The following is a 15,027-nucleotide window of genomic DNA, read 5'->3' on the forward strand; positions in this document are numbered from 1 at the left end:
TCCAAAGAGATATATTTGGAAAAAAAAAAAGATATCAGTACTCATACTCGATACCGAAAAACCGGTATCAGCGCATCCCTATTAGGGGTGCACCGATACAATTTTTTCAAGTACAAGTACTGATACTTGCCCAAGTACTCATAGATACAAGTACTGATATATTTATGTATATTGTCATGTGACAGTTATTCTAAAACAATACAGACTAATGATTTCAGGACAGTGGTGGAGAGCCAGAGCCAGGCACCAGCTGCAACCGCCACAACCCTGGTAGGTCTCGTGAAAATGGCAAGTATCAGAACATCCCTAGGTTGCACACAGGCTGGACTTCAAACGTGTCTCCCTTTGTTCATGTCTATGACATGGACAAGGACTCTGCATTTCTGGCAAGATCAACGGGCATTTCTGTACTTGCTGAATGTTCTTAGCATCAAAAAAGAAAACTAGTGCAGCCACAGCATCTAAAGACTGATAAACTGCGATATATTCCATTTTTGGTTTTAGGTTTAGCTATGCTACAAAAAAAGTTGAGGGCACCACTGAAATTTTTTACTGAATCACATGATAAAAACTGCTATTGACAACTAGTTGTTTGTTCTTCTCCCAGGCCTTCGGACAATCCTTCACCGTCCACCGCAAAGTTGCTGAAGATGGAGAGACCCGAGAGGAGACCTTGTTACAGGAGTCAGCGACCAAAGAGGAATATTACCTGGGCAGGATACTGGAGATGCAGAACGATGTACGGCAGAGTAAAGTCTTTGTCGGCAACGTCCAAGGCGAAAACGAGCGGCTTACCGCCCTGGTCCAAGACTTGAAAGAGGTAACTCCTCCACTCCTTATGCTGTATGTCTACCTAAAGGAGTTTCATTTAAAGAAGAGCTCCAGGAATTTGAAAATGTTATCCCTTGCAGTGGAGCCCTTCCCCTCCCCGCCCCCACCCTCACACACTGCAAGGGTTAATTGCTCATTTTTCTCTAGGGGTGATAATACAGATCATATACTCGCCCGATCCTTTTGGTTCTGTGGTAGTGACTGCTCACCTTTCCTTTCGCTCTGCTTCGGCTGTGGTATGTCCCTCCGTGTCCTCATGTCTAATCGGTGTGATGACATCACGGGTCTTTAGCCTGCTGCACCCCAAGGTAGAAGAGGCTAAGGGGACCCATCTAGCAGCCAGGTGGGACCAAGCATCGGGTGAATATTTGTTCTTTGCTCCCAAGCAAAACAAGCAGTTAACCCTTGCAGTGCAGGGTAGCCCCACTGCAAGGGTTAACTCTTTAAATTCCTGGCGTTCCTCGTTACAGTTGAACTCCAGGCGAACAACTAAATATACAGATAAAATATATAATGGAGCTGCTCTGTCTGAGATTTGCATTTCTTCCATCCAGCTCTGAGCTTTACGCAGCCATGTTATGCAGCACAGTCCTCTCTAGCAAAGCAGGGCAACTTGATTTTTTTTTTCTGCTTCAGTATTCAGTAACCTTTAAGCTGGCCATACACCTAGAGATTATCTGCAGATGTTCTCTGGTCAGATGGAAAAAGTGCAACAGATTCCTCCATCTATGCTAAACTGTGTGGATGGAGGAATCTCCCACAGGGCCAAGGTTCAGTATCTTGCTAGTTGGCCCAGCTGGCTCTCAAAATACCTGAACAATCTGATTGGATGCGGGCCTTGTTCAGGTATTTTGAGAGCCAGCGGTCCCTACTAGCAAGCTACTGAAGCTTGGCCCAGTGGGAGATTCCTCCATCCACACAGTTTAGTGTAGATGGAACGCGGTGCATTGTGTTTTAACCTGTTTTTGCAGTGATTTTGCTGCGTTCTCGAGCAGGTTTTTTTTTTGCGTAAAATGGGCTTTCAGGTGCGGTCCACTGTGTTTGCATGCGTTTTTGATGCATGTCCATGTGTTCTAGTGCATTCCATAGAAAATGAGACAAGCATTATTTTTTTTTGTCTGGCGCTAGTGAACAGAGCCTAGAAATGCCATAGGGATACATTGAGGTGCATTTTTGGTCCGGGAACAAACTGTTCTGGACATGATCCAGACATGGTGTGAACAAGCCCCTAAGTCTTTACATGAAATTTGGTTGGTTAGATTAAATACAGCAGACACTTCCTATCAGTTCCTTTCAGCCCCTTGTCCTAGCTGCACACTACAATCAGCCATCAATAGAGCTGGGTCATTGTCTTCCCCAGACAGTGGAGAGTGTCCAGCAGCTAGTAATTCATTTATAAGTTTCTGCAAAATGGAAGATAACGTCAGATAGACAGAAGTACTGGCACAGCACCATGACCCGGCCATTCAAAGGTCATTCACTTCTAATGTGCCGCCAATCAATACTTTAAAAAGTTCTAAGTGGTGCGTCTTAGAACTTGGACAACCGCGCACACAGCACTGGCTGCTATTCCAATGTTTAAAGGGTAATACTATGGATGTAATGGGTACTCCCGAAATGATTTTAAATGATCCTAAATTCAGCTAAAAGCAGCTTGTAATGCGATTTTCACACTTTACTAGTTTCTTGAGCCATTGTTTCATAATGACATATTATATCCGGATGCAGCCTACTATGCAGCTAGCATAATTGCTGACCAAATTGCTTTAAAGCTGAGCTCCAGGCAAGCAGCTAAATACACAGATGAAATATATATAAAGTAGCTAGTTCACCTGCCACCAAAAGTATTTGCATTTCTGTCTATCCAGTCCTGAGATTTACAGAGCTCTACCACACTGCACAGATCCACCTGGCAGGGAAAAAGACCCGATTTTTCTCTGCTGCAGTTCAGTAACACTTACAGATCTTGTTCCTCCCCCAGTCTGTGATTGGACAGTGAAAGTTGGAGTACCAGACCAGAGCCGTAGCTAGCTCCTTTTGCGCCTGAGGCAAGAACAGAAAATTGTGCCCCCCAACAGATGTGTGCGGTATGTGACGTCATGCGTCCCGCCTCCAGAATGGCGGCGCGCATGCTCAGAATGCATTTAATTGCATGTAAAAAATAAATTTAATGATGTATAAGTGAATACATTAAATTATGTATTTGTGCAGGGGGGTCCCTAGCTATTTTGCCGCCTGAGGCCGTGCGGGTGAGGGGTAGGGAGGGGGGCATTGGTGATGCTTTCGGGTAGGGGGTGTGGCTGGCTCTTGCTCTGCCTTTGGCCAGTGCCCATCCAGTTCACTGAGTTCACTAGCTGCCAGGAGCTGAGTGAGACGCTGCATACAGCGTCCCGCTCAGCTCCTGGCAACCAGTGACATCAGGAACATTGGCCAGAGCATCCCAGGTTGCTAAGAGCTGGGCGGGGAGATGTGTGTGGCCCTTACACATCTCCCTATCCGGCTCTTAGCAACCTGGGATGCTCTGGCCAGAAAGAGGGCAGCAGGCACACTGCAAACCATGCTGCTCTGCCTGCAGCCCCCCGCCCCCTTGTGACCAAAAGAGATGCCGCCTGAGGCAACAGTCTCAGGCTTCCTCATTATAGGAAGGATCCTGTATATGTGAATACATTTAATGGTGTATAAATGGATACACAAAGTTCATGTATATTGATATGATCAGCAGTTTTGCAGTAATAGCAGAAGGAATGAAATACCTACCTTTCCTGGAGAAGATGCAGCTCCAGGTTCCTTCTAGTGCCACTCACATAACCACATATCCTAGGTATTTGGTCATGTGATCTCTACTGAAAGGAGGATTGGAGGTGACAATGGCCAGTCCCTCCCTCTCCCCCTCTCAGTGCTGCTGTGCAGGTGATGTCAGGAAGCTGATCTCAAGAAAGATTCAGGTACTTGTGTTGGATGTATGTTTAAAAAAGATCTATGTCATTATTTTTAAAGGAATACACAACTGTATTATTTTTTCAGCTGTAAAGGCCTCCTCTGTGATTGCAGGGAGACTGAGGGCACAAAGTCAATACAGGGTCAGACAGAGTCTAACTCATTCTTTGTAACGGTTAAATCCGCCGTTAAGCTTCAGAATGACAGCAATGCACTTATGTTGGCAAATGCCGGGGTAGTGTACGTGCAGCCAGTGACACAGAGCCCTGGGTCCTGTCACCCTCACCTGGTTCATTCATGAACCATTCCTTTATGACATCACAGGTGACTTCGCCAGGCTTTTATGAACATTTTCCTTCGGCCGTTCTACTCCGTCCGCTGTCAGTTTATCAGAGGCGGTGACAACAGAGGTTAATCTTGTTTTCCAGGAATGCGGCATTTTCTACCTGACCTCCCACCTAGTTTTTCTTTATTTAACCCAGATGAGCATAATAATTGTTAGAAATCATGGCAAAATGGCAGAAACTGTCTTATATTATGTACGTTATAAAGATGGCTGCAGGTAGGACAGATTTTTAGACAGATTCAGTGAAGTCTTTAGTAATATTCAAACAGTCCCTGCCACCAGACCATTCACTTGAGCAGCAATCATCTCATTCCATTATATTTGCATGTAATGTATTTTATGCATTTACCTGTAAAATCCTCCCTTGTGTAGACACCCAAAAGCCATGACACTGCTGCTGGGTGCTGCCATCTTGGATGTGATGGCAGCAGCCCCAGCATACTCAGAGCTGCCGCCTCAAGTGACTTATATAGTATTCCACTTTGCTATTTACTCTCCCACGTTGCAAATATAAAAAAAGAATGCAAAATTAAAAGATTATGTGGGAAGATAAGGGGAGGGGGAAGAGCTGGGCCAGAACAGAGAGTAGTTAGACATTCCCAATGTATAGGGCCTTGACGTGCAAAGAAGGGAGCGAGTTGTGCTTGGGAATTGGCTCTCCTCGAGTAGTCATATTTTCTAGAAAATTCAAAGTCACATTGCAAGTGGAAAAAAAATATTAATGGAAAAGAGATTCTTTTTTATGTTTGCTATGTGTGTTTACTGTAAGAGCTGTGTTGTGTCGGCAGCATACTGGAGATAGGGACTGCTGCTTTCACACAAAGCACAGCGTTCTGACACTACAGAGCTCCAATCAACAACATGGTGTTGATGCTGGTGACACCATTGTGCTGGTGACACCGTCCTATTTGCTTCACTCCTGTACATTTTGAGACAGGCAATGGCAGTACATTTCTCAAAGTGAATGCCAAGGTGGAAGGACTGCATGCTATATGGTAATGATCAGTCCCAGTGTTGTAAAAAGAGAAAACCTGCTTCCCAGCTGCCCTGTCATTTATGCCCTGCAAACTAGCAAAGATAAAATGCTTATTCCCAAAACAAAGCAACAGCGAGCCTGTCACACAAGCTTTAAAGTGCATCTAAACCCAAAAACAAAAATGGAATATATTGTAGCTCACCATTTCTTAAATGGGTTGCCGGCATTAGTTTTCTTTTTCATTAATTTTAACTGGATGATCTGGTCAGTAACACACTTCCTGTGTTAGGGTGGCTCCATTCTATGGAGAAACAATGGAACCACCCTTGGACAGCAGCATTGTCACCCTGTGGACGGTAGTGTTAGATGCACTAGCAGATTTAGATGAACGCGTCTAACAAAATAAATTTGAGCTCCAGCTAACACTTTTGAAGCAGTTAGAGCAACATTTTTTATTTTATTTTTGGGATGCAAGTTTTATACACTGAGTGGCCAGATTATTATGACCACCCCATCAGTACTTCGTTGGGCCACGAGATGACTTCGTTGGGCCGCCTCGTGACTCCACGAGATGTTGAAAGGTAATGCGAGGAATCGGACACTGCACTGTTGCCCTTCTATTGACTTGTACCAGTCTTGCCACTCTCCGTTCTGCCCCAACATTGACTAGTCGCTGGCGGCCACAATTCGCACGTTCAGACCCAGATTTTCGGCTGGCAGTCCAGTCTTTAAACACTTTAACAACAGCTGCTCTTGAACATTTAACGAATTCTGCTGTTTTGCTGATACCCGCTCCATGGCTCCGAGCGCCAACAATCATCCCACGTTCAAAGGCTGTTAAATCTCGTTGTTTACCCGTATCTTCAGAAAAAAATCCCTTCTACTGTCGTGGTAAACAACCTGCTTCCCTATTTATAATGGTCTGGCCCTCTAGCAACTTCAGCGCGAAATTATAGCTAATTATAGCTAATCTGCCTACAAACGTCAGGTGGTCATAATAATCTGGCCACTCAGTGTATACAGTACATAAATAAAAGCTGATCATTGTAAGCAGTGTCAGTGTTAAATGGTTTGTCTCAACCCTCAATTTTCCACTTTTGGTGGACAGCTTGGATTGTTAAAGGAAGTTAGAAAATAACAGACTTATTGACCTGGATCACCAGGTGAAAATAAAGGAAAAACACCTAAAAACAGAAAACTAATGCAGCCACTACATCTAAGGACTGGTGCGCTACAAATGTTTGCTGATGGCTTTACCTACAGTTTAATAATCATCGTTCTTTTCATTGAATTAGGCCATAAATAACAAAATGGCTTTCATTACATAGCAATTATACTGTATATGTTCTATAATTTTTTTCTTTAACAAAATTAAAGTTTTCTTTTCAGACAGAAGATGTAAAATGTATTCTCACTTGTCAGTGAGTGTGCAGCAGAGTTTATTAATCCCAGTTCCCAACAGGAGTGCTTGTCTCCTGTGGGGCGAAAGAAGGGGCTGCTGCTGTTTGTTGTCCAAAAACCCACAGAAGGTGTGCACATAACCCAATAATGTGTACACATCCTGACAATTTTTATCCCCACTAGAGCTCTTCTTTAATGTGTTTGAGTTGGGGTCACATTTCAGGTTTTAGCACCGTCCTCTCCGCATATTGATATAGTACAGCGGGATTCCTCCCCGCAGCCACAGACATTCCTGTGGGAATGTGATAAGCCAAGTGTAAGTCATTTCTTTCACTAATTAACAAAAAACATAGTGATGTATTTCTCCATGTGGTGAATGTTAATGAGACCTTTTTTTTCCTAATGAGAAGTCAGGATGACAGCATTCAATGTTTTTGTGTTCTCCAGCTAGAAAGAAAGTATACAGCAGATCAGGGAATTAAACAATGGGTGAACCGACTTTGCAGCAAAGTTATGTGCATGCCAATAGTAGTTTTTCAAAGTAGTCAGCATAGGGGGTCTAAAAAAAGGGATCTTGGCAACCTTAAAGTACAATAACATTGTTATTATTATTATTATTATTATTTCAGTATTCTGTCATATTTGACAGGTCGGCTTCACTTTTCTGGCAAACTAAATAATGTAGGACAGGGCAGAGAACTGTTTCTGGTCCTACTGACAAAAAAGGGCACTCTATTTATAAACAATTAGCAAACCCATTGGCCCTGCAAATCTCTGTGAATGTTCGTTCTGTTCGAATGGATGAACAAAATGATCGTTCTTGTTATATTTTCTTTAGGAGTCGGATGTATTTTCAAGTTTCATCTTTTTAATACTGCATTATAACCACTAGATGGAGCTGAGGAGCATAGGAAATAGGTATCCTCAGCTCCATCTAGTGGCCATAATGTGGTATTAAAGATGACATTCGAAAATACATTAGACTGACAAAGAAAACAAGAACAACACAGAACGAATATTCACAGAGATTTGCAGGGCCAATGTCTCTGGCAATAGTTTACAAATAGACCCCATTATAAAGTACATGTAAACCCTAACAGGACGACATTTAGTGTGCCAAAGCACTGTTTTTCTTATGATTATGAAATATGATTTTATGAATTGTTACGTTAACTAGTTTTATAATGCTAGCTAGCTACAAACAGCTACTGTCATACTAGATGATTCTGGCTCAATAGACTGGTCCTTCCAGTGTCAAAACACTGTTTTTTGAAGCCTTCATTGAAGAATTTTCATGCTGTGGGCGTTTTGTTAAAAAAAATGCCTTTTTAGCTTGTTAAATTTGCAAATTTTCCCACATTGAACACATTGTTGGTGCTCTTCCGCATTTCTGCATGCTTAGAAAAGCAGAGAGAAACAAAAACTTTGTTGTGTTTTCTTTTATTAGTAGAAATTTCCAACTAGCACCGGATTTCCCTCCCCATACATGTCTGTGCTGTCATTCATAGTCAGCTTGCTATGACTCCCCAAAGATCTGCCAGCGTATAGCTGGGAGAATGCTGTTCGCAAGACACTACCACCAATAGATGGAGCTGAGGAGCATATGCAATTCCTATGATCCTTAGTGCCAAGTATACACTGGGTATAAGATTTATAAATCAGCCCCTTATTCAAGTATCAACCCATCCCAAACAAGTCGGCAGCCAATTTGGGTCTCATCCTATTGTTTAAGGAAGTCTAATAGAGAGGTTCATGAATTATATAAAGTCAAAATTCATTTTTTCTAAATGTATTAGCTGATTTATTTTGCTGCCAGCATAAAGCATAAAACACTGTGTAATCAGACATTGTTGGCCCTCCTGTGCTTCAAAGCTCCATAGCTGCCGTATGGCGTGCTATAGTTAACCCCATGCCCTTTGGCAATGATTCCCTTCGGTCATTTGTGGCAATACAAACAATGGTTGCTCTGTTATGGGGGACTACAATATTGCCAGAATAAAATACACTCTCTGATGAGGAACTCTTCTAGCAGAATGTATTCAATCTGTCATCCATTTTCTTTAAGTGTCTGATCCGGGCATTGGGAAAAAGGGATGATTGGAAGCTTCTCCCATTATGGGAACACAGCTTTTTTTCTTTGTTAATGGCCTCAATGTTTTGTTACCTCCTCCCATTATTCTTTATATCCAGTTCTGGAATGTCAGTAATGTGTATACTTTGCCAATTTTTGGTTAATTTATTATGCTTCATTAACAGGATGTATTAATGAGCTTTGAAGTATAGCCATAGTCTTATACCAACTGGCAGTGTCCTTGCTTAGTTGAGCGTATATGCAATATATTTATTGATTAAAAAGTAGAGGTGCATCGAAAAGAAAATTTAAAAACCGAAACGAAACCAAAATGAAAAAAAATGTCAGGCCGAAACCGAAAATGTTTTTTATTCTAACTTTTTCAAATTTAAAAACAAATATTTTATTTTTATTTATTTAGTATAAACATTTTCATTTTTATATTTTTTATTTTTTTATTAATTTTTATTAAATATTTATAATTTTTAATATACTTTTAGGGGCTTCAGGGAAATATTAGGGGTCTAAACAGACCCCCGATATTTCCCTTTTAAAATAGAAAAAGAGATTGAGGATACAGAGTCCTCATGAATGAACAGGAAGTGATGTGGATCACTTCCCATTCATTCATATTTGAGGATATAGTAAACTTACTCTGTCCTCAGTTGTTTTCAAACACTCACCAATCACTGATCGCTGACTGTTTGTACACGCTTTCCATCCTGACAGCTGTCACAGGAGGCTAAGCTGTCACCGCCCACACCGCCGCTCTCCATCCTGAATTGACTGTCACAGGAGGCGGGGCGGTGTGAGAGGAGAGCTCAGCCTCCTGTGACAGCAATGGCTCTCTCCGCCCCCACACCGCTCTCCCAATCTGTGACAGGAGGCAGAGCCGTGCTGGGAGGAGAGACGTCATAATAAAAAAAAGTAATTCCTGCCTTCTGATGTTTGAACCCAACTCTGGGCATTTTTCTAAGGTGTCCCAGGAGACGTAGAATTAAAGAAAACAGCTCTGTCTGCAATACTCACATCATCTATGGTGCTGCCCCCCCCCCACAGTAATTCCTTTTTGTCATGTCTGAGGACATCCTGTGAGTGCAGGGCATCACAGACCTGCCCCCTCACCACAGCGCCCTGTACTCTCATACAATGATGCAGAAAGAGGTCTCTCCAGGTGTAAGTTAGGTGGGAGCAGTGGATCGACTGAGAAAGCTCAAAGTTGCATCTAATGCCATGTTTTTGAACAGAGTAGGGGATGGGTAAAACTAGGGATGCACCAATTCCGATACTAGTATCGGTATGGGTGCTGCTACTAAATATTTGGGCAAGTACTCGTACTCGCCCAAATGCTCCGATACCTGAGGGGAGATCTCTTCTGACGGCAGTGCCATGAGGGAAGACGGAGCCAGCTTCCCGGCCAATCAGGAAGCCCGGCGATAGGTAATGATTTGCCGTCCTGCTTCCTGATTGGCCGGGAAGCCGACTCAATGCTGTTTGGCCGGCTCGATGCTGATTGGTTCGGGAAGCCGGCTTTCAAGCCAATCAGTATGTAAAAAGGGGTCTGCGGACTCTTGTTTTTTACACATGCGTGAGGTGCTGCATGTTCCTGGCTGGCCAAATGAAATCAACCTACTTCTTGAGGCTATCCTGTCTGAGTGGTTGCTAATAAAATGTAACAATTGGGTAGATTTCCCGCTTCACAAGGGGAAAGCCAGCACTGACAGCTTCCTTTAGGATTCAGATGACCTCGGGTTTGGTGCACTTTGCAGAGGACTTGTTGGACCACTGGAGACCATGCCACTGCTTACTGTGTTGAGCTGTGGTCCTGATCTCCAGAAAAGAACATTTTACCTTTTGCTGCAGCTCAATAGTATAGTACAATAAACCTCATATTTATTCATGTTTATGCAGCCTGACTGCATTCCAGTAAAAACAAGCAAATGTGCAATTGGGCTTTAAAGTAAATGTAATTTCCCATGTACCAAAAAAAGAAGTATATGTAAAATGTCTATAGTAAATGGCAGAAATAAAGTGGCTGCAGACTTTAGTGATGTCCTCTTGTCCATCTACATGTGTAATGTGGTGATTTCAAAGCCGCCTTTGCCTGCTCTCCGTAGGATTCATTTCATATACTTATTCATCTAAATGTGAATAATATCACTTACACAGCAGTTTTGCAATGCAAAGCACAAATTAATTTCATATAGTCAAATCAGACGCAATGGCCTTTGTGCCACCCTATTGTGCTCTGGGATCTGGGTTCCGGGGACCGGTCAGCTTACTGCTAAAGGCAGGAAAATTTGCCTAACAGTTGAGATAAAGGCTGAGAGTGGAGCCATCTGCGGGTCTCGGGAATGTTTTTTCATAAGCATCTGAGAATGTGAAACAAATGCTATTTAAAGGGGTACTTTTTATGGTTGTATTTAAAGTGACTGTGTCAGTACAAATAACATGTGAGTCAATACAAAGGAAGAGAGTTAAAACTGAACGCTTGGCAGATATAAAATACACAAATTAAGGCAGTTCTGTAATCATTAATACATCAGTAAATGTACAGTGTTTATTATATTATCAGAGATCCCAACTCTCCTGGACGCGACACTCCGGGAGTCTCCCGCTATTAGGTAGCGGCTCCCGGCCGCCGGGGAGAGAAACATCTTCTCCCGGAAAGGTTTTCTCTGCTCGATCTAGCTAGATCTATAGGGAAATAGACACTTCGGGAGTATCCCCTCCCATGTGCTGTGATTCCTCCTGCTGATTCAACATGACTACAGGACTCATTAGTGATATGGAATTCGGCGGGAGGAACCACTGAACACAGTGAGGGCCCAAGGAGATTGACACTCCCAGAAGTCTTGGTTTTGTAGAAAACTTCAGTGGAGCATTTCTCTTGATAATGGATGGCGTGGATAATGGAAAAGGTAAGTATTCACTCTTCTTTTACAGGTACACCTCTTTTGGTTTTTGTTTTCTTTAACCACTTGCTTTGAGACCCCTAATGTCACCTAGGGACCCCCAGAGAATCTAATAAGGCAAACACCTGCTTCACCAGCTTCTCTCCGGTTTCTGTACCGGAGAGTGACACTGAATGCAGGCAGTGATGTAATACACATCACTGCCTGTATTCCGAAGAGGAGGAGGAGATCAAACGGAGCTCGTGTACTGAGCTCCGTTTGATCTCCGGTTGCAGAGCTGCTGTGCTGGTCCAGGGCTCACAGCGGGCACAGCGGAGCTCGGGATCGCCAGCAGCGGCTGCGGCGGCAGAGGGAGAGCCGCACACCCGCACTCATATTACAAGCGATCAAGCGTCTCTACAGACGCCCGAACGCTTGTATGTAAACAGCCATCGCCGGCTGTTTACATTGCAGGCTCCCGAGCGGGGCGGGATGGGACGTTTAGATTTTGCGCGACACCATAGAGCAGTGGTTCTCAACCTTTCTAGGGCCGGGACCCCTTGGTAACATTTGCCAAGTTGTGGTGACCCCAAAGGTAAAATTTAGGGATGACGCGGCTGCTGCAGCGACATCTGGAGGCGTGGCAGGAGAACTGACACTGCTGCGCTAGGAGAGAGTTGAGGAGGACTCTCACCTTGCACAGCGACCCACAGGTTGAGAACCACTGCTATAGGCAAAGACAGGACCGGGCTCTGCAGCTGGAACTAGAAGAATTGGATTTAAAGTGTGTGGCTATATAACGGAACCAGCCATCGCCGGCTGTTTACATTGCAGGCTCCCGAGCGGGGCGGGATGGGACGTTTAAAACCGCCCACCCGCATTCAAGAAGCCGCTGTCCGGCCGTTTAATTACAACGGCCGGACAGCAGGTGGTTAAAGAACCTAAGGAGCTGACCGCTGTTTAGCCCATATATGTTTTCTGAATGGCCCTGAATCTGAACCTGTTAAAGTGTATCTAAAGACAATACTTTTTCAGTTTTGGATATATTAGGGAATCATTGTAACCTCTGTTAGGTTTGTACTTTGCTGTCTGTGTCATATTTCAGAAATTTCCCTCCACTTCCTGTCCTGGAGACACAAGAAAAAATGAGAATTCAAGCCAGAGTGAAGAAAAAAGATTTTGCGCGACACCATAGAGCAGTGGTTCTCAACCTTTCTAGGGCCGGGACCCCTTGGTAACATTTGCCAAGTTGTGGTGACCCCCAAAGGTAAAATTTAGGGATGACGCGGCTGCTGCAGCGACATCTGGAGGCGTGGCAGGAGAACTGACACTGCTGCGCTAGGAGAGAGCTGAGGAGGACTCTCACCTTGCACAGCGACCCACAGGTTGAGAAACACTGATATATGCAAAAACGGGACCGGGCTCTGCAGCTGGAACTAGAAGAATTGGATTTAAAGTGTGTGGCTATATAACGTATGAGGTACATACTCCGCAGTACTGTCACTGATAGGGATGGGCTCGGGCGAGTTCACAGCTTCACAAGCCGAGCCCGCCAGGAAGCTGACATCGCCAATCACAGGCACTGAGACATTTCCCGATCTCTGCAGCTGCGGACCGGGAAAATGGAATGCATAGCTAGAGGTGTGTTTTACATATTTTTTTGCTTGAATACATACATATTGCACCCACCCATTGCTGCTGTCAATCACTAGAAGGGGACATGATGAAGAACTTCAGGTCCCCCTCTGCTGATTGGCAGCATCAGAGGGCGGGTGCAATAGCTAGTTTGCTATTGGCTTTTTCAAAGTGAAATAGCCAATAGGAATCTAGCTATGCATTCCTATGGTGGGTTTTTTTTTCCTGACTTACGGCGGTCCACGATTTAAAAAAAAAAACAAAGCAGAGAAAGGTCCCGACCTTTCCGGGAGAAAGTGTCTCTCTCCCGGCGGCCGAGAGCCACTAGGCGACCCCTGGCAAATCGTCATTCGACCCTCGAGGGGGTCCCGACCCACAGGTTTAGAGCCACTGCCATAGAGTCTATTGGAGCCAAATCGCGCGACATCCGTGGAAATAAGGATCATGTACGAGCGACAAGCTTCAGCAACAAGCTACAGGCGACATTGAGCTGTGAGATGTGAACAGCTCCATTGAAATGCATTGGATAAGCTACATAGAGCAACATCGCGCGGAAATATGCGTGATTTCAAGGCGGAAATCGCGCGATAAACCGCTCAGTGTGAACAGGGCCTGAAACAATTGTCACCGGAAAACAGGTGTCCCGGCTGGAAGATTTTCCCTCACCTCCTGTTCCGGTGACAACTGTAAATTTGTGCATTTCCAATCACTTTCTGTGCTGGATGCAAATCTGGATACAAGAGTCATAAATTCTGCTTCTGTATTGCCTGCACCTAAATGGACATGGCCAGCAAAGAAACCTCATAGACATTCTGACCCCTAACAGCAAAAGTCATTAACTTAAATTTAAATAAACTTCAGAGCAGCTAGTCTACACACGTTTCATGCTAGAATGGCCAGCTTGGAAGAAAATGCATTCTGGAACTTGTAGTTTCTCAGCCACTTTAGCTGCCCATGTCAATTTGGGTGCAGGCAATACACAAGCAGAATTTATGACTCAAGTATCCAGAGTTTCCAATTCAAACAGCAGGCAAATGACAAGGTTCCGCAAATTGGCTTAATTTCTACATCTTTCTAGAGGTTTACAATTTTACTGCATCATATTTCTAAGTTCTGCTACATTTTTTCATTGCTTCCCATTTATTACAAGTCTTTGACACACTTGCCAAACCATCAAATGGTATTCTCCCTAGTCTTGATATACTCTGTATGGAAGATGAGGAAAGCTTGCAGAGCTTCAGCACCCCCTAATGTTCACTGAAGCTTACTGCAGTTTAACTTCTCAGTACCCCCACCCTGCCTCATAGATTCCGCTTAGGTGTTACTTTAATTACTCCAGATACCAATTAAGAATCTGCAGGGTTGAACTTTGAGAGCCAAAATATGACAAGAATAATGACCTTGTTGTAGAAGTTATAAATTTTTCGTCAAGGGGAAAAAGTTTGAGTTTCCGCTCTGGGAATCTAAGCCTTCTGAGAAATCACACACTTTTACAGTGATGTATTTTGCTGCAGTAAGTTCTATCAATATTGAAAATGAGTTGTATATTAGAGATTTTATGTGTCATATATTTTCTGCCCACATAGGTCCTGGATGGCTTTAACTCACATCCCAGAATCTTGTGCAGGACTATCCTGTCTAGTAGTTTAGTCCTAATGCTCACCAGCATCATTATTTCTCTATAGATTAAGGGCCAAATGGCATATTTGTATCTACAAATCAAGTTGAGTGCCCCATCTAAATACATTTTCATGTTAAATTAGAACTCCGGGCAAAGATTTTATTAACCCTGCAGTGGGCCTACCCCCGCACTGCAAGGGTTAACTGCCAATATGTTTCTAGGGCTGAAAATAAAAAAAAGTTATACTCACACTTTTCAGCCCTAGACATAAACGAGCAGTTAACCCAAGCTGTGTGTGCGTGTGTGTGTGGGGCG

The 15,027-nt window shown here is 43.7% G+C and overlaps 1 protein-coding gene across 1 annotated transcript in view; it reads left to right on the forward strand.

The window, feature by feature from the left end:
• Nucleotides 1-15,027, forward strand: part of BICD1 (BICD cargo adaptor 1) — a 147,540-nt gene that overhangs the window by 67,055 nt on the left and 65,458 nt on the right. Inside the window, exon 2 of the mRNA XM_018570381.1 lies at nucleotides 608-820. Within this exon, the coding sequence (XP_018425883.1) occupies nucleotides 608-820 (213 nt within the window). The remainder of the gene's footprint in view (nucleotides 1-607; nucleotides 821-15,027) is intronic.

Source organism: Nanorana parkeri, unplaced genomic scaffold (assembly GCF_000935625.1).
Source record: "Nanorana parkeri isolate BGI_ZX_2015 unplaced genomic scaffold, ASM93562v1 scaffold38, whole genome shotgun sequence".
NCBI lineage: Eukaryota > Metazoa > Chordata > Amphibia > Anura > Dicroglossidae > Nanorana > Nanorana parkeri.